The sequence below is a fragment of the Heloderma suspectum genome, chromosome 2 (assembly GCF_057233095.1).
Source record: "Heloderma suspectum isolate Gila_16-S chromosome 2, 16-S_ref, whole genome shotgun sequence".
In the NCBI taxonomy this organism is placed as follows: Eukaryota; Metazoa; Chordata; class Lepidosauria; order Squamata; family Helodermatidae; genus Heloderma; species Heloderma suspectum.
In genome coordinates this window covers 166,777,994-166,797,024 of record NC_139459.1, presented here as the reverse complement: position 1 = coordinate 166,797,024, position 19,031 = coordinate 166,777,994, and the positions used below count along the sequence as shown (strand labels likewise).

Genomic DNA, 19,031 nt, shown 5'->3' with positions numbered 1-19,031 from the left:
GGCTGGGCCAAAGCCAAAAGGATACTCAGCTGTGGATGTGTCTGGTGGTGAAAAGAAACTCCGATGCTGTAAAGAACAGTATTGTTTAGGAACCTGGAATGTCAGATCAATGAATCAAGGTAAGCTGGAGGTGGTCAAACATGAGACGGCAAGATTGAACATCGACATCTTGGGAATCAGCAAACTAAAATGTACAAAAGCATGGGCAAATTTAATTCAGGTGACCATTATATCTACCACTGTGGGCAAGAATCCCTTAGAAGAAAAGGAGTATCACTCATAGTCAACAAAAGGGTGGAAAAAGCAGTACTGGGGTGCAATCTCAAAAACGACAGAATGATCTCAGTACGAATCCAAGGCAAACCATTCAACATCACAGTAATTCAAGTCTATGCCCCAACCACTGAGGCCGAAGAAGCTGACGGTGATGGGTTCTATGAAGACCTACAACACCTTCTAGAACTAACACCAAAAAAAGATGTCCTTTTCATCACAGGGGATTGGAATGCTAAAGTAGGAAGTCAAGAAATCACCGAGATAACAGGCAAGCATGGCCTTGGTGTACAAAATGAAGCAGGACAAAGGCTAATAGAGTTTTGCCAAGAGAACATGCTGATCATAGCAAACACTCTTTTCCAACAGCAGAAGAGACGACTCTACACATGGACATCACCAGATGGTCAATATCGAAATCAGACTGGTTATGTCTTTTGCAACCAAAGATGGAGAAGCTCTATACAGTCAGTCAAAACAAGACCTGGAGCTGACTGTGGCTCAGATCATGAGCTGCTTCTTGCAAAATGTCGGCTTCAGTTGAAGAACGTAGGGAAAACCACTAAACCATTCAGGTATATTCCTTATGAATATACAGTGGAGGTGAGGAATAGATTTCAGGGATTAGACCTGATAGACAGAGTGCCTGAGGAACTATGGACAGAGGTCCATAACATTGTTCAGGAGGCAGCAACTCAATCCATCCCAAAGAAAAAGAAATGTAAGAAAGCCAAGTGGCTGTCTCATGAGGCTTTACAAGTGGCTGAGGAAAGAAGGGAAGCGAAAAGCAAGGGAGAAAGGGGAAGATATATCCAACTGAATGCAGAGTTCCAGATAATAGCAAGGAGAGACAAGAAGGCCTTCTTAAATGAACAATGCAAAGAAATCATGGAAAACAACAGAATGGGAAAGACTAGAGATCTCTTCAAGAAAATTGGAAATCTCAAGGGAACGTTTTGTGCAAAGACGGGCATGATAAAGGACAAAGAAGGCAGGGACCTAACAGAAGCAGATGAGATTAAGAAGAGGTGGAAAGAATACACAGAAGAACTATACAGGAAAGATCTGAATGTCCCTGATAGCCATGATAATGCGGTCACTGAACTTGAGCCGGACATCCTCGAGAGTGAAGTCAAGTGGGCCTTAGGAAGCATTACTAATAACAAAGCTAGCGGAGATGACAGTATTCCAGCTGAGGTATTTAAACTCCTAAAAGATGATGCTGTTGAAGTGCTGCACTCAGTATGCCAACAAATTTGGAACACTCAACAATGGCCACAAGACTGGAAAAGGTCAGTTTACATTCCAATTCCAAAGAAGGGCAATGCCAAAGAGTGTTCAAACTACCGTACAATTGCGCTCATTTCACATGCCAGCAAGGTGATGCTCAAAATCCTACAAGCTAGGCTTCAGCAGTATGTAAACTGAGAACTACCAAAAGTACAAGCTGGGTTTCGAAGAGGCAGAGGAACTAGAGATCAAATCGCCAACATTCGCTGAATCATGGAGAAAGCAAGAGAATTCCAGAAAAACGTCTATTTCTGCTTCATTGACTACGATAAAGCCTTTGATTGTGTGGATCACAACAAACTGTGGCAAATTCTTAAAGAGATGGGAGTACCAGACCACCTTACCTGCCTCCTGAGAAACCTGTACGAGGGTCAAGAAGCAACAGTAAGAACCAGACATGGAACAACTGATTGGTTCAAAATTGGGAAAGGAGTACGACAAGGCTGCATATTGTCGCCCTGCTTATTTAACTTATATGCAGAGTACATCATGAGAAATGCCGGGTTGATGTGATGAATCACAGGTCGGAATTAAGACTGCCGGGAGAATTATCAACAATCTCAGATACGCAGACGATACCATCCCAATGGCAGAAAGCAAAGAGGATCTAAAGAGCCTCTTGTTGAGGGTGAAAGTGGAGAGTGCAAAAGCTGGTTTGAAACTCAACATTAAAGAAACGAAGATCATGGCATCTGGCCCCATCACTTCCTGGCATATAGAAGGGGAAGAAATGGAAGCAGTGACAGATTTTACTTTCTTGGGCTCCAAGATCACTGCAGACGGTGACTGTAGCCATGAAATTAAAAGACGCTTGCTCCTTGGGAGGAAAGCTATGGCCAACCTAGACAGCATAGTAAGAAGCAGAGACATCACCTTGCCGACAAAGGTCCGTCTAATCAAAGCTATGGTTTTCCCAGTAGTAATGTATGGCTGTGAGAGCTGGACTATAAGGAAGGCTGAGCGCCGAAGAATTGATGCTTCCAAACCGTGGTACTGGAGAAGACTCTTACGAGTCCCCTGGACTGCAAGGAGGTCAAATCAGTCCATCCTAAAGGAAATCAACCCTGAGTGCTCATTGGAAGGACAGATACTGAAGCTGAAGCTCAAATATTTTGGCCACCTAATGAGAAGAGAAAACCCTCTGGAAAAGACCCTGATGCTGGGAAAGATTGAAGGCAAAAGGAGAAGGGGACGGCAGAGGATGAGATGGCTAGATAGCATCACCGATGCAATGAATATGAACTTGAACACGCTCCGGGAGAGAGCGGAGGACAGGAAGGCCTGGCATTCATGGGGACACGAAGAGTCAGACACGATTTAACGACTGAACAACAACAAAATACTTTCTGGAGTTTTCTCCCCCTTGTAAATGTGCTATTAACCAGACGTTTCTATCATGCCAATGGATCTGGGAGAGACAAGATCACTTTCCTGCAGACAGGCACCATGTCATCCACAGCACAGGCAGCACTCTTCTTAGGCTACATTCCAAAGGTTCCTGCACACTTGGTCACTCCTTTTGGAACAAGACAAACTTGGAAGTGACCTGGCTGTTTTTAGACCCTGGGAGGATTCAGGGAGTCACAGCAAAGAATAACTGGGCCTGATCCCAACAGGGATTGCATACTCAAGTCTCTCACTGGCAGACGCAGATACTATCTTTGAAGATCAGACTCTCAGTAAGTTGCTAACTTCAGGGGCTCATACTGATATGTATGTTTCTCCTCTCACTTTCACAGAGCAAACAAACACTCCTGTTAACTGAACTCCACAATCAGGTATGAAGACAGGAAATCCTCCCTGGCCTGTAGCTAATAGCATTATTATTCCACAAAGTAGAGGAAACAACCCACCACCCACTGCAGAATGTGATTTGGCAGAATAGAAATATCTAGACAGCATCTCTATTTATTTAGGATGAAGACTTAAGGAGAATGCCACATTCAGCATAAACTATTGGAGGTGGCATGTGATTACTTCTGGAGTTATGACCAAAAAAAATTCCATTAACACCCTGAATGTTGCAATGAAATTGACTCTTTCACAAGATTACTTACTTGGCCTTGTTTTATGTGAAACATAAGGGTTCAAAAGGTATCTGTCTAGTGCAGGGAATGACATTATTCTAGATGGAGAGCTGGAAGCTTTTGGCCACAATTTACTGGGAAGTAATTCAGCACAAACCCCACTAAAATGAAAAGGAGCTGTGAAGGGCACAGTAGAGAACATGAGCTGTGCAAGAGCACTGATAGCATTGGCAGCTGGCACTGCTGCTGCTGACAGGGTGGAGCATTCCCAGGACCGGGGAACAAACATCTACTTCCCTCCCAAGCAGGGCTCTTGGGATACAATCACCAAAAGTATCTGTAACCACGCTCTAGCCCTACTCAACCAGCAAACCCTGCAGATCCTATTGCCAATTGGTGCTCCTCCAGCAGGAGGGAAGGAGCAGTTCAGGGTCTACTTGTCAGACCCACCTCGTGTAAATCCCTTTCCCACTGATGCCTCAGACACTGAAAGAAGCCAGTGCTAAAGTGGGCAAGGAGAAGCTATGTGCTTCCTGCTTGGTTCCAGGTCGCAGTTAGAGGGGAGTGACTGAGAAGGTTCCTGCAAAGATTCCCTATACCCACCTCATAAAATCCCCTTCCCATTTCAGCCTAAAATCCTAGGTTGTGGTAGTACAAAGTAAGCAAGACCACTTCTTTCAGCAAGCAGAGTGATAGAAAAAAATTCCAACTCTCTTCCAGTTTACACAAACTTCCATCACTGAACAGGTTTTTACTTGCTACTTCTGTTTACAAGTCTACAGGAACTGATGAAAATAAATTCCTCCAAATGCCACAGTTTAATTGTGGGAAATATTTACAACCTTTGTTGCATTTTAAGGTAAAAAGGTAAACGTGTCCCCAGCCAGTCGTGTCCGACTCTAGGGTGTGGTGCTCATCTCCATTTCTAAGCCGAAGAGCCAGTGCTGTCTGAAGATGCTTCCGTGGTCATGTGGCCGGCATGACTGAACACCAAGGTGCACGGAATGCTGTTACCTTTCCCGCCAAAGCAGTACCTATTTATCTACTTGCAATTTCTTGCTTTCCAACTGCTAGGTTGGCAGGAGCTGGGAGTGAAGACGGGAGCTCACTCCGTCACACAGCACTCAGGTCTCGAACTGCTGTCCTGCCAACCTTCCAGTCTGCAGTTCAGCGTCTTAACCACTAAGCCACCATGGTCCTTCTTGCATTTACCCCTTACTAAAACCCTGAGTTAGGTTGCATTTATTTTTATTTTGCAGATGCCAAACGTAGGCTGCCGAAACATTGCCCCAAACTCCAGCAAGTCCACAACAATGGTGCAGTTTGAGCCTAATCCTCCCATTGAAATCTTATTTATTAAACTACTCTTGCTCTGTGAGCTTTCGACCTGAAAAGGGTATAGTCAGGAAGGATCCTAAAGCACATTTATTTGGAAACAAATGTCATTGAAATCAAGCAGGTTTCCTTCAAGCAAAAGTTTTGAAAAATGACTATATGAAACAGAAAGATCTTGATCAAAAGGAAGGCTCTCCTGGAGCATCACTGGAACGCCTTCCACTGGAACCAGTAAGATTCAAAGGCAGAACAGGCACTCCTTGGGATAGAGTTGCCAACTGACCAAAGTATACAGTTTTCTCTTGGCCAACAGCAGTTTGATTAATATGTATGCACATGTAAGGTTTTAACATCATAGAAATAGGCAGTGAGCTGGTTCGCATATCATGGCAGCAATTCATGGGCTGTTTAACACAAGAATTATGACGACAAATGGAGCATGCAAACCATACACTCATTGTTTCTGCTTTAATTAACTAATTTTAATTAACAACCCGGCAATACCCTGTTCCTGGGTTGTTGCATTATGTGCGAACCCAGAAACTCTGGGTTATTTGTGGGTTAAACAACCCAGAGTTAATCCAACAACAAACTATGAGCAATTGTTGGGTTAACTCTGTGTTGTTTCATATCATGCTTGGCATATCATGAAACAACCCAGGAATAGGGCATTCTGGATTCTTAATTAAAAGTGAGAACGATGAGCGTGCGGCTAGCTCTTCGCTCATCCCTGCAATCTGGGTGAAACAACTCAGGAATTGTCACTGTTAAATGCAAATCCACAAGGCTGTTACACGGTGATTACCACCAACTAATGCCTGCATATCAAGTTTCTATTAAAGAAACAGCTAGGGTGACCAGCTGAAATGTTGGCAACTCTACCTAGGGGCAGGGAAAGGGGTAGAATTAATTATCTCCTTGCATGAACCAGGCGAAAAACACATCCTAGTAGCTTGACTTGCTTTCCAAATATAAGATTTCATTATCATTTGCTTTCTTGTTCACTTACTTTGCTGCACAGGTATTTTTAAAATTCCTACATAGGAATATATGCAAATGTCACATACAGGCCAAGAGCCAATGCTATTCCACTGGAACAAGGGGATACAAAAGAGACATCTAACCCCAGTTTAGCTAAATTAGTGAAAGAATAAGGGATGTTCCCCAGGCACAACCGGCCCTTTACCCTAATTTGCCTGAATTTTCCGAATTTTTCAACAGGATACTCTGTACCAACTATGAAAATTGTTCTAAAGGCTGCAACTGCTATGTTGTTGTTGTTCAGTTGTTAAGTCGTGTCCGACTCTTCGTGACCCCATGGACCATAGCACTCCAGGCCTTCCTGTCCTCCGCTCTCTCCCGGAGCGTGCTCAAGTTCATATTCATTGCATCCGTGATGCTATCTAGCCATCTCATCCTCTGCCGTCCCCTTCTCCTTTTGCCTTCAGTCTTTCCCAGCATCAGGGGGGTTTCTCTTCGCATTAGGTGGCCAAAATATTTGAGCTTCAGCATCTGTCCTTCCAATGAGCACTCAGGGTTGATTTCCTTTAGGATGGACTGATTTGACCTCCTTGCAGTCACAGGGACTCGTAAGAGTCTTCTCCAGTACCACGGTTTGGAAGCATCAATTCTTCGGCGCTCAGCCTTCCTTATAGTCCAGCTCTCACAGCCATACATTACTACTGGGAAAACCATAGCTTTGATTAGACGGACCTTTGTCGGCAAGGTGATGTCTCTGCTTCTTACTATGCTGTCTAGGTTGGCCATAGCTTTCCTCCCCAGGAGCAAGCGTTTTTTAATTTCATGGCTACAGTCACCGTCTGCGGTGATCTTGGAACCCAAGAAAATAAAATCTGTCACTGCTTCCATTGCTTCCCCTTCCATATGCCAGGAAGTGATGGGGCCAGATGCCATGAGCTTAGTTTTTTTAATGTTGAGTTTCAAACTAGCTTTTGCACTCTCCACTTTCACCCTCAACAAGAGGCTCTTTAGATCCTCTTTGCTTTCTGCCATTGGGATGGTATCGTCTGCGTATCTGAGATCGTTGATAATTCTCCCGCCAATCTTAATTCCGACCTCTGATTCATCCAACCTGGCGTTTCTCATGATGTACTCTGCATATAAGTTAAATAAGCAGGGCGACAATATGCAGCCTTGTCGTACTCCTTTCCCAATTTTGAACCAATCAGTTGTTCCATGTCTGGTTCTTACTGTTGCCTCTTGACCCTCGTACAGGTTTCTCAGGAGGCAGGTCAGGTGGTCTGGTACTCCCATCTCTTTAAGAATTTGCCACAGTTTGTTGTGATCCACACAATCAAAGGCTTTATCGTAGTCAATGAAGCAGAAATAGACGTTTTTCTGGAATTCTCTTGCTTTCTCCATGATCCAGCGAATGTTGGCGATTGATCTCTAGTTCCTCTACCTCTTCGAAACCCCGCTTGTACTTCCGGTAGTTCTCGGTTCACATACTGCTGAAGCATAGCTTGTAGGATTTGAAGCATAACCTTGATGGCATGTGAAATGAGTGCAATTGTACAGTAGTTTGAACACTCTTTGGCATATTTAAGGGATTAGACCTGATAGACAAGAGTGCCTGAGGAACTATCGACGGAGGTCCGTAACATTGTTCAGGAGGCAGCAACTGCTATGTACCCTAACACAATTGTTATCCCATATAACCCTGGAATAATATTTTAAGCAACACCAGTAACACATTGTGCTATACCAGGGGTACAGAACTACTTTTGGGTAGGGGTCAAATGACCCCCCACCCAGCCCTCAGAGGGCCAGATGACATCAGATGGGTGTGGCCACACCCACCAGACATCGTTTGCTCCCTTGCCCAAGCACCAGCTGCATCTTCCACCTGAAGCTTGGGCCAGGTCCAGGGCTAAATATGCGCAGGCTTTCCTGGTTAGGGAAGCCAAGCTGGACTAGCCCCGGTCTCTCCTCCAATGGGGACTAGATTGGCTCTACCTTGCCTTAGGAAGGAGCAGCAGCTGAGTCCCATTTGCTTCTTCAACAGAGGAGCAAGGGGGACTCAGCTGCTTTGCATACTCCCCACCTCCTTCCCCCATGGCGGAAAGCAGGTGGGGGGCACAAAGGGGAAGGGGACTCCAGCACACACATGAGGAGACTGGCCAGTTTCCTCAGCACGGGCAAGTCCCAGCACCTGCTGCCCTGCATTCCCCACCCCCCCTTTCTCCAATAAGAGATAACAGCCAGGGTTCCATTGCTAGCACATGCCAGCAGGAGAATCCCCAATTATCACTGTTCTCAGACTGGAGATAGCAGCAGTGGGATGCCCTTTGAGGGGATTCATCCAGAGGTGGTGCTTAGAACCTAAGCCCTGCCCCCTGGAGGAACCCCAAGGGGCAGCACAGGAGGTTCTGCACCCTGTGCTATTCAGTCAGCAAATTGCAATTATCAGATGCTTTAACATAGGGGTGCAAAAAGTGCAGATCTTAAGCCTTAACTGGCAGTCCCCACACCCCCAAGCATCTGCCACTGCCGAAAAAAGGGAGGAAAAAGTGCTCTCGGACCACGCTCTATGGCTCCTGCCATAGAAGCCTCATTACTAGTGTCCTAGAACATTCTACGAAGCAGTGCTTGAATGTTCCTACCAGCTTATAGGATGCTCTGGGCTGGTATGAGGCTTCTGTGGCAAGAACAGAGCCCAATCCTAGCACATTTTTACTTCTTTTTTTGGCAATTGGTTTGGGGTGGCTGGTGAGGGGGAGAGGGAGTTTCAGCACCTTGACGCTGTGGCACAGAACACATGCAAGACCAAGAGCTGTTGCTGCCAGAGTGACAGAGAGCAAGTGAATGAGAGGTGCATGCGTATGTACATGCACACATGTGTGGCCCCCACTACCCCAGCTGATACCCAATAAGGCTCTCAAGGCCAAAAAGGTTGTACATCCTTGCTTTAACATACCAGCATGTTTCCATATGAGGAGTGAGACCTCCAAACATTTGCTTTTGCCCCACCTCCAAAGTAGCATAAGCAATATGGGTGTAGATGGGAGATTACACAATGATGGAGGGAAGGAATCCAGCAAGATCAAAAGCTGCACTATAGCAGCCCTGGCTATAGCTTCACGTGACAAGTCTGCCCATTTTTGGCAGAAACTCCACTTTCTAGTGTCTATAGTTACAACCAAGGCTGCCATACAACGGACTTGTTGTAATTTTTGTCCCCATTGCAGTTGCTATGTGTAAGGAACAAGGTGATTTTTAACTGTCGAATTTTCTCTTGAACTCAAGATAAAAACAGTACTTTGACAGCAAAGAATACCTTTTTCTTCTCATATGCAAACAAATTACATGTTCTGTTAAAAATAATGTATCAACAGATCCTTTGGCATGTAGACAATTTGGCTGTAGATCTAGCTGACCTGTAATACTAACCACCATAAAATGTGTCAAAGGCCAATATTATAAATCAGTTCAAACAAAAGGATCAGAAATTACACTGATTGCTCCTCAAGGGATACAGGCCAAGAGGGGCAACTACATGTTTATTATTTATTTTTAAATGCCTATCCCACCTTTCCAAATATCACACAAGGCAGATGAAAACCTCCATATTTCAAGGGACCTCAAGCATAAAAAACATAGAACTAATGGATCATTCTACAAGTGTTCTCTTTCTGTCAAACTATATGGCCACTATGAGGAACAGCATACTGTATGAGGTTGATCAATGTTCTGATAGTTTGTCACAAATATTTTCTAGAGATAACTGATGTTATAATGGCCTTCTAGCATCGTATCACAGGGCCAGAATCAATCCAATAGGCAACTTCTTGCCATTGAGCTACAAAATCTTTGACTTGGGTTGCCAGTTTGCAACCTGAACACAGCCCTTTAAATCCTCCGATAAAGCAGAAGACAAGACACCCCCAGTTCCTCCCACTCACAACAGTCCTCTTGTCTTTCCCCTCCCGTATGGCACACCTGCATGCCATAGCAGAAGGGGTGCACAGCAGGGCTATGAATACCTTTGAATAATAACCCTACATTGAAGAAGGTTATCACAGACTATGACATCATAATGGTGTTTGATCATAATGGCAGACTTACTGCAATCTTTTTAACAGGGACTTTTTGCTGCTTTTTTGTGAAAAACAGCTGAAAATGTGAAGCTGCATAATAGGTCTTGAACATATGAACTCCGATTTAACCACATAATCACTAGATCTCTTAGAGCAAAAAATAGAATTTTAACATATCATGGTGTGTTTAAGTGAAAAGCAACACTGAGGGATAAATATCCTCTGAATTCACACTTTTGCACTATGAGAAGATTGAAAATATGGCAGAAATTGATGTAACAATGTAATGACCAAATATATTTTATGGATACTCAGATGGCACAACACCATACACTTCATTTGCAGCAATACCACAGCAGCATCCATTCATCATCCACTGTAGGATCTCTACCCCATTATAACACTAGCCATCTTTAACACTAGCCATCTTTAACACTAGCCATCTTTAACACTAGCCATCTTTAACACTGTTCCCTAGTGTGACACCATATAGTGCAATGACCTCTGATATCTTCTCTGGACATGAGACCTGCTGGTATGAGGTTCATCACTGTTAATCACCACCATATCATCATCATCCAACAGTAGAAAAAGGCTCCTCTATCTTTAAAAGTGATTTAGAAGCCAGAATGTTCATAGGTGTGGCTTTTGTCACCCCTCATAACAAAGTGTACATCCTACACAACACGCCCTGTTCTTCCTTGTATCTGGTCCTGAACACAGGAGTCACAATAAAATATTTGCATTCTGACACTCTCAGTCAATAGTTTAAAAGTCTAGGCCTTTCATCAGAAATCTACCCAAAACTGAGCTCAAAAACACCCTTACCCATCAAAGGGTGAAATAACAATGCTCTTAGAAATCCCCACTACACTATGAATTTGCAATAATATTTAACAGCAGTTTGATCCTGTTTGCCTCACTTGACAATTCTGACATGAGAGTATCAATTCTATGAATCTGGCATGCCACCTTGATATGATGCTCATATAACATGTGGTTTTACCTCTTATGCCTGATGCTATTATAATATGTTGCGTTGGCATGTTTGTTTTAATTGGGATTGTATTTCTATCATTATTATTAGGTTTTAAATTATAAAATGTGCCGAGAAATATATTTTATGAAGCATTTAATAAATTAAATAATAAACCTATGAAGCTGCATGAGGCTAGTTCTAATCAGGTTTGTCACCACAGGAAGGAGCCCTTTGCTTATGCACTCTCATTTCCCCCCAAGTGCACCACTTCAACTAGTTACTTACTGATTACATCTGAACCAGCGAACTACAGTTGGCACCTGACCTCCCAACCATGACTGCAAAGCAGTCTGATGGGGAATGCATATGCTCAGAACTTGTTACATGAGAATCAGCACACTGAGTCAAACCATTAGTGCCTGCTCTGATTAGCATGCTTCCCACACATGCCACCAAGATCCCTTAACTGGAGATGTCAGGCACTGAACCTAAGACCTTCTACATGCAAAGCATGCTCTCTGCCACTGAGCTACAGTAGCCTTAGACAGAGCAAAAACAGCTCCGACTGTAGATTCCTCCAGCCGTCTCAGAAGTATCTCTGCCCCTACTACCTTTGCCAAATGTGAGAAGCTGCCTTATACTGAGACAGTCCAGTGGTACATCTAGTATTACCTACTCCCTAGCAGTGGCTCTTGAGAACTTCAGACACACTGTCTTTCTCAGCCCTGCTACCTGAGACCTTTTAAGCAGAGACTGAATAGTGAATAGTCTGAATGCAAAGGATGTGCTCTATCACTAGCCTATAGCCCTCTACGGAGTCACTATGACATCACTCCTCTCCAACACCAGCATCAACCTCCAAGTGATTTTAAAGCCACGATATCAGTCCCTCCTATTACTCCTACCCAACCGTGGATCATGTTTAACTACGATGAGGACCACGAAGTTTTTAAATTTATTACCGCTGCGCAACGTCAGTCATTTTAACCAAACAGGAAAACCGGCTGTCCGTGACGTCACCGCGACATTGTGACGCGTTCTGAAGTCAACTATTTTCTCTCTTAGTAGGCGAGCAGTCCACGCCCACACCCGCCTCTCTCCAAGCCTTATTGGCTACCTTTAGCGTTCCTACTGGCTTTTATTGGCCCGCTCGACCACCAATCACCGGGAAGCGTTGAAGTCCCGCCTGTTAGGGCCTGGGCCCTTTCTCGACAAGCCCTGCTTGGAGTGGCCGCCGCGGTGGGGCCCAAAGCCCGGAAAAAAACACCACTAGTCCGCCTCACCTTTCCCGACTGTTTCGGGAGAGGCAAGGGGGGAAGCACAGGCCCCGCCATTTTGCCGGGGAGAAGGGAGGGGAAGTGGACTCGGACCCACCTGGACCGTCCCGGCCCCGCGAGGCCGCGTCCCCTCAGGGGGAGGGGCGGGGACGGAGTCGCGACTATCGTGCCCTCTCTCGATTTTGGCGGGAATCGCGCTGAGGCGGGGAGGGTGGGCGGTTGTTGTTGTTGTTGCCGGGTTTCCTGGTCGCCACGACTACGGTGGCTATGGCGCCCTCCGTGTTCCCTCACCGGGGCAACTGTTGCTACCCACCTCGGCGCGGGGAGGGGGAAATGGGCGGTGCCCGATGCCGATTGGACAACGTCGAAGATCCATTGGGCTGTACGACTGTCAGTTATTTGTCAGCGCTTCCTCCTCCCCGTTGGTTCTAAGCCGCGCCTCTTGCCGGATGCTTCCCTCTTCTATTGGCCAATCCGGCATTCCGATCTACGGATTTGACTAGGAGCCTGTCCGTCTGATAAAAGGGTGAACCTTAAAGACGGCTGGAACAGATTGGGAGCTGGCAGTTTAGTATTGGCTGGAGGCCTTGTCAGTAAGCCGTAAGGTGAGTTGGAAGTTTCGCCATACACAGCTGAGTAAAGCGCGTGCGCAGATTGCGGCATGATGGGAAATGTAGTTCACTTGTGGCAGGGCGACTGCTCTGCTTTTAAAGCCGCTTGGTGTCCATGCTCTTTAGTTACCCTCACTGTCTACGCCCTTCGTAAGAACGTCGTTGTATGGATATGTATGTATTAAGAAGAGCCGTGGTTGATCAGACCGAAGGACTGTCTATCCAGTCCAGCATCCTGTTTCCCACAGTAGCCAAGCTGATGCTTAAGGGAAGCCCCAGCAGGACTTGAGCAAGGGATCATGTAGTTCTGCAGCAACTGGTAGGCGATCAGAATGCATGATCCTGGACGTAGTACCACTGATAGGGCATGATGGCCATTATGGCCATTGATAGTCCATTGGTGATTCCTGTTTGATAGCCAGCCATAAAATCTGGAAAGGGCTGTTTGCTTCAACCCAATGAAAATATGAATAAAACAGGGGGATCGTTGTCCAGCTGGGTGGTCGCCCACTGACTCTCCCCTCCTGTGCTGTCTTGAGCTTCAGCGTAACCCCCAGCCTGGGGCTGGAAGGCTAAGCGAAAGTGGAGGGTGCACAGAGGTTAAATTGTAAGCAGCTACAATATGTGAGACTGCAGAATTACTTTACTGCTTGCATGGTGCACAAATCAAAGCTGGAGTGCTAACAGTTTCTATGGTTTTCAGAGCAGCACAGAGATGGGTGGATGCCTGCCTGCAAGCAGCTTTGCCACTAGCTGGAGGGATCTGAAATAGAGAAGTGGCGAGGGGTGGGGTGATGCTGAATGACCTCCCTAATTAATTTCATTTCTATACCACCCAATAGCTGAAGCTCTCTGGGCGGTTCACAAGTTTTTGCCTAGCTGTGTTTGGTCTTGGGGCCTGACTGCGAGAAAAACAGCTGAGGGGGGAAAATGGCAGATGGGGGAAGAGTTCAAAACTCCCCTTCCATTCATTGCTTTTCCACCTGAAATTGCCACCCCTACATTACAGCTCTGGGATGTTACCTGCATTTGAAGACAGGCTTTTACTGCCATCGTATTTAGTTTGGTCATTGGGAGAGAAATGTTGAAGATGTGCATATTCAGAATGATAATAAATAGCTGACATATCCTTTGGAAACTAAGGGGGTGTCTACATGGCACTGATTTCATCACTCGCTCCGTTGCAGCTGCGCAGCATTATCGCTGCGAATCAGCCTCACGTATGATACACGGGGAAAGTTAATGTGGACTTCTGAAGCCGGAAATTCCTCTGTGCCATGACACATCCTTGTTGCTGTGAAGCAAACTCTGGCTGTCCCGTTGCTCTTTTTTTCCTATGGTCTTTAAGAAATTTAATAAATAAATTAAAAACCGCCCATCTGGCTGGTCACCCGGCCACTCTGGGCAATATACAATAATACAACAGTTTACAACAATAACATTCCACATTAAAACATCACATTTCTAAAAATACCCTAACCCACCCCAAATGCCTGCCCGCAGAACCACGTTTTTAACGCATGGCGGAAGCTCATTAAAGTCTATATTTATTTACTATTTATTGATGCTTAAACACGCAGCTGTGAAGCTACGTGAGGATTGGTAGCGCGACATTTTGAGTTTTCGGTTGCTCCTTTAGTATTTTAAAGTTGCTTCTGTGTCCTTTGGTTCCTCTGGTCAGATGTGTGTAGCCCGCTTCTATGTTGCCATGCCAACTGTTTGTACACAATCAGAACCACAACCTTCTAGCCTCATACTCTCATGATGGTTCGCACCTGCAAAGACATATGTCCACGTGAGTAGTACATGCCCGCCCATCATTTCAAAATGGATCCCTCCAAGCTCACTATGTAGCTCTCTGTGATTTAGGCTGTCCTTGGGAACATTCTAAGCCTTTACAAAGTATTTCTGGACCTTGAATCTCGAGATGCTAGACGGAGGAGGGCAAACGCATTGCTGTGCCGAAGGAGGCAGAGTTTCTCCTTTCTGGCTACCATTAAGTACAAACAGATAGCATCCCTTTATGGACCTCCAGCCACAGGAATACGTCCACGGAAAGGGGGGTGGTGGTGCTTCCCAAAGATTCATGATTGATGGGAGAACTTTGTGCTTAAGGAATGGGATGATGAGCAGTGGATCGCCCATTTCCAAATGTCCAAGGGAACTTTATTCCAGATTGCTGTCAATCTGCAGCCAATCCTGGAGCAGCAAATCACTAACATGGGAACCCATCCCGCTCTTGAATAGGGTGGCACTCTGCATATGTCTTGCGCACTTTGGCACACTTTGGGCACTTCTTCTGGGTTCAGCATATAAGCCTAACTGCTAATTTCTTCTCCTACTCTGGCCATGCAACTGGTCCACTCAGGACCGCCAATTGCTTTGCGACCGGACCCCACATCTCCTCCTGCGGTCAGCCCGGGAGTCAGTTTTGCACACCGACATCTGCATTCTCCTTCCCTTTGAACCTGAACATAGCAACTCCCTTGGTACCCTGCTCGCTCCGCCAATTGTATGCCCCGGCCGTGGGCTTCCAAGATTTAGGGGTACCAAGAAAGTGCTAAGTCAGGTCCAGGTTTGCTTACAAGGAGATTTTTTATTGAGTACTTACGGCGCACAGGCGTACCCAATGGTTGGATCAGACAAAGCTCTGAACAAAGAGCTGTGCTGCAAGATTACTTTTATATCATACATGTTGTTCAGGCATAGCAGTGAGATAATATGACAGGTACAAGCATTAATCATATGTGTTAGAGTTTATCTACAACTTTCCCAGCATAGCCTAGCAGTGCTTGGTAACATATTTGGCAGAAGCAAGACTATCATAATTTTCCCAGCATAGACACCTGTGGCTTAAGATAAACATAGCTTTACTCTCTGGCTCATCCTAGGCTCTGATAAGGTAAACAGCACCAGAGCTCATTAGCTCTGGAATGTGCTGAGGGGGCACTACACCAGCCTTTGACTCACCTTATGAGCCAAGATGCCCAACTGCAAGGAATTGCAACTAATAAGCAAAAGCAGAGAGCATTATGGATCTCTAAGCATCTCTAAAGCTACTGTTAGCTTACTTACAGGCCTGGGGCCTACAATATGGCACCTAGTCAACGTGTCTGTTTACTGCACTGTTGCAGAGCAGTTTGGAGTAGGCAGAACAACCACTGCTGTGATTGTGGTCAAAGTCTGCCTTGCCGTGGAGCATGTATCGAACAGTGAAAGTCGTTGACGTAGCCAGTCTTAACTGCCTATTTTTGTTTTTCTGGGACTTTTCAACTGCTCTGTGTGTTCATTTCCTTTTCAGTTTGCTTATATTACTTGTCTCTACAACCCCGTTGGACTAATTCATAAAGACCCGCACCACCCATCAGTCCAGTATCAGTGCCACCATGTTCATATCTTTCTCCCATAAACAAATAGCCTTTAGGAAAGCTGCCTTTGTTTGGTTGGATGATGCAGAACCGGTGCCTACGCACACCCTCCTATTTCTTCCATTGCTCCTGACCAACCCCTCTGAGTGTTTCACTAGTGTGCATGGACACTTCAATGGTTTTCAGCATCTGTGTGAACCATAGAAATACTCTGCAAAATTCTTAAAACCTTTCCTGTCTTCCTTGTCCTTTCCCTTCCCTGTGCGTTTAGTTTGCTAGTTCACCATTGCTTTCATTTCATTTCCTCACAGTGGGGCCAGTAAGGCTGCTTCCCATATGGTTGTTACTGTCATATTAAATACTGTCTACCAAAACCAAGTTCAATATGTTCTCCTGTTTCCCAGCCCACCTTATGTTATGTCCTCTGCTGTTAATTCTGTCTCCACCAGAAAAGGTAATTGCTGTATGACTTCATATTGGAGAGAGACAGCATCCTTGCGTGTCGTTAAGACTATGTTCTCAGATTGCATGGCACAGCATTTCCATTTCTACTGTCCTTGTTCTATCATATTTATGATGGAATCACAGAGTAGTGTGGTTGGAAAGGGGCCTGTAAGGCAATCTAGTCCAACCCCCTGCACAATGCCAGGAGTCCATTCAGACAGCCCCTGGCCAATGGTTGTCCAGTTTCTTCATGAATGCGTCCAGTGTGGGGTAGCCCAGTCCTGACCTGGATTTCTCACACTGAGTACTTGCCCCACTGTGATGCACCCACTACCCTGTACAATGAATTCATGCAACTCCTACCTCACTCATCATGTCCATCTCTTTCAGGTGATGGCGAGTTTTGGGAAACTTGGATTTGGGCATTGTATAGGCGCTGTGGATGGGATAGAAAGCCTTCATCAACAGAAAGCGATACTACTACATGCGGCTCTGGGGAACCACCAATCATACCAGGCGCTTCATAGACATTGAGGTCAGCTGGAGCAGAAAGAACCGCGATGCCTATGTGTTCCGTAACTCGGCATTATGTGAGACCATGGACACTGGAGCATTCGTTCCTGGAAACCCGACAATTACTGTAAGTAGGGTCCTGGTGCCACCACTAATAGTTGTTGATGGAGCATCCCCTATCCGGAAGTGGTTAATGAAGCCATATGGGGGTAATTTGGACAGTTGCAAGGCACACTTCAACCGCCCCCTAAGCAGGGCACGTAATGTTGTAGAGTTGGCCGGCTCAAAAGCTGCTGGTGCTGCTTGACAGTGAGGCTGGAGATTGCGGAGGAGGATGTTATATCTCTAATTACCTCCTGCGTAATTCTACACAACATTTGTGAAAGCAAGGGCCACGCAGTCACTGAGGCTGTGGAGCTCACTGCACCCATAGAACTAGCTACCCTGGGGGCACAGTTGGCAAATGAGGACCAGAGACATAAAGATGAGGGGGAGAAGGGGGGAGATGCAGTCTCCGAGCTCCTGTGGTCCACATGAGGGTGTTCCTAAGGTGTGGAACCCTGGATGGGAAGCGTCTGCATGCTTGCATATCCCTGACACCCAGAAATAAAAGAAAGATATCCTATACCAACACTTGCCTGGTTTGGATCCATTCAAATGCAGATTGCCTGTGAAAGGGAGTGCAAAGGCACCAGGAGCTCCAACAGCCTTCCACTGAGAGGAAGCATTTCCACACCACACACACACACACACACACACACACACACACAACACCGCAGCCTGGAGCATGGACCTACATAACGCAGAGTCAGTTCTGCATTTTTCCATTAATACACAGCTAGGAACCTGTGCGGTTTTCCTAAGATTGCACCCATCAGTGGCCAAATGTGTGTGCACAGGTCTTACGTGTTTGTTATAGGCCTCTCCTGGGCAAATGAAGCACGCAGCATCATAGTTGGTACACACACAAAAGTCTCCGTTACCGTTTCTGCTGTTAGAATTGTAAGCCTCTCTGGGAGGTTACAGTCTGGCTACTATGACCAGCATTGCTAAGCGTGTTTGGCAGTTTTTGCCGTGTGGTGCTGTCAAGTATGGTGCCCTTGCAAAGAGAGGTGGATAATTTCCAGCTTCCAACAGAAACACATGTGGGGGTAGGGGGAGTGAAGGTGCGCATTCATCTACTTTTCCAGGCTTAGGTTTCTTTAGCGATGAGCTTCCCTTTCTAAGAGGTCGTTGAAGATTGGCTCGCTGCACATGCCAGACTAAAATTCCCATTTTCTCAAGCGGATAGTCTATGTCACAAAGTTCCACAGAGAAACAGTTCCTCCACCTTTGGTGGAGGAACACTACACAGATGCAGAAGGTTTCCGTAGCGTTGTTCCCGCCCGTGGCGTCGACGCTGCACTTCCCCGGATGTCCACTATAGGTGGTGTACTATATTCTCCTCGCAGTGGTAGCACTTCTCTACTGTACCACGGAAAATGTCCCCGTGGCGTGGCGCGTACTGGCAGGATGAGGAGGGGCAAGGCTCCTGCAACTGCTCCTGGAGAGTGGGTGGGTGAAGCAGCTGGTGAGAAGTTCCAGCTTGCCCCACCACACACGTCTTCAGGGGGGTTGCTAGAGCCCTTACAGAGGAGGGCTACCCCAGGGGGCCGGTGAGGTGCCGCAGCAAATTTAAGGCCATCAAGGATGCTTTTTATAGGGCCATGGAACAACATGGGAAGCACCCTCCATGGGCTCATGGGCCATGCTGCTTCGCCCAAATGCTGTGGGTGCGGGCAGGGCAGCCCGGGCCAGCAGAGCAGAGGTCGGCAGATGAGTGCATGGGCTCTGCCAGGCCTGGAGATACAGTACCAA

The 19,031-nt window shown here is 46.1% G+C and overlaps 2 protein-coding genes across 15 annotated transcripts in view; one reads left to right on the top strand and one right to left on the bottom strand.

Annotated features, from left to right (window-relative positions):
* Window positions 1-12,565, bottom strand: part of RFX1 (regulatory factor X1) — an 82,324-nt gene extending 69,759 nt beyond the window's left edge. For 5 of the 9 annotated variants that reach the window (XR_014787998.1, XM_084835837.1, XM_084835839.1 and 2 more), the window contains exon 1: window positions 11,924-12,028. Coding sequence is in view for 4 of the 9 variants with exons in the window: in XM_084835837.1 (XP_084691963.1) it covers window positions 11,924-11,943 (20 nt within the window). In the remaining 5 variants the exon portion in view is untranslated. Of the gene's footprint in view, window positions 1-11,923; window positions 12,029-12,335 lie in introns of those variants that run through there. The other 4 variants (XR_014787997.1, XM_084835842.1, XM_084835844.1 and 1 more) reach the window with 3 other exon arrangements.
* Window positions 12,566-12,733: 168 nt separating this feature from the next.
* The window catches only part of RLN3 (relaxin 3), a 37,128-nt gene continuing 30,830 nt past the window's right edge, over window positions 12,734-19,031 (top strand). For 3 of the 6 annotated variants that reach the window (XR_014787994.1, XM_084835808.1, XM_084835804.1), the window contains exon 1: window positions 17,283-17,301. Coding sequence is in view for 3 of the 6 variants with exons in the window: in XM_084835805.1 (XP_084691931.1) it covers window positions 17,146-17,301 (156 nt within the window). In the remaining 3 variants the exon portion in view is untranslated. The other 3 variants (XM_084835805.1, XM_084835807.1, XM_084835806.1) reach the window with 3 other exon arrangements.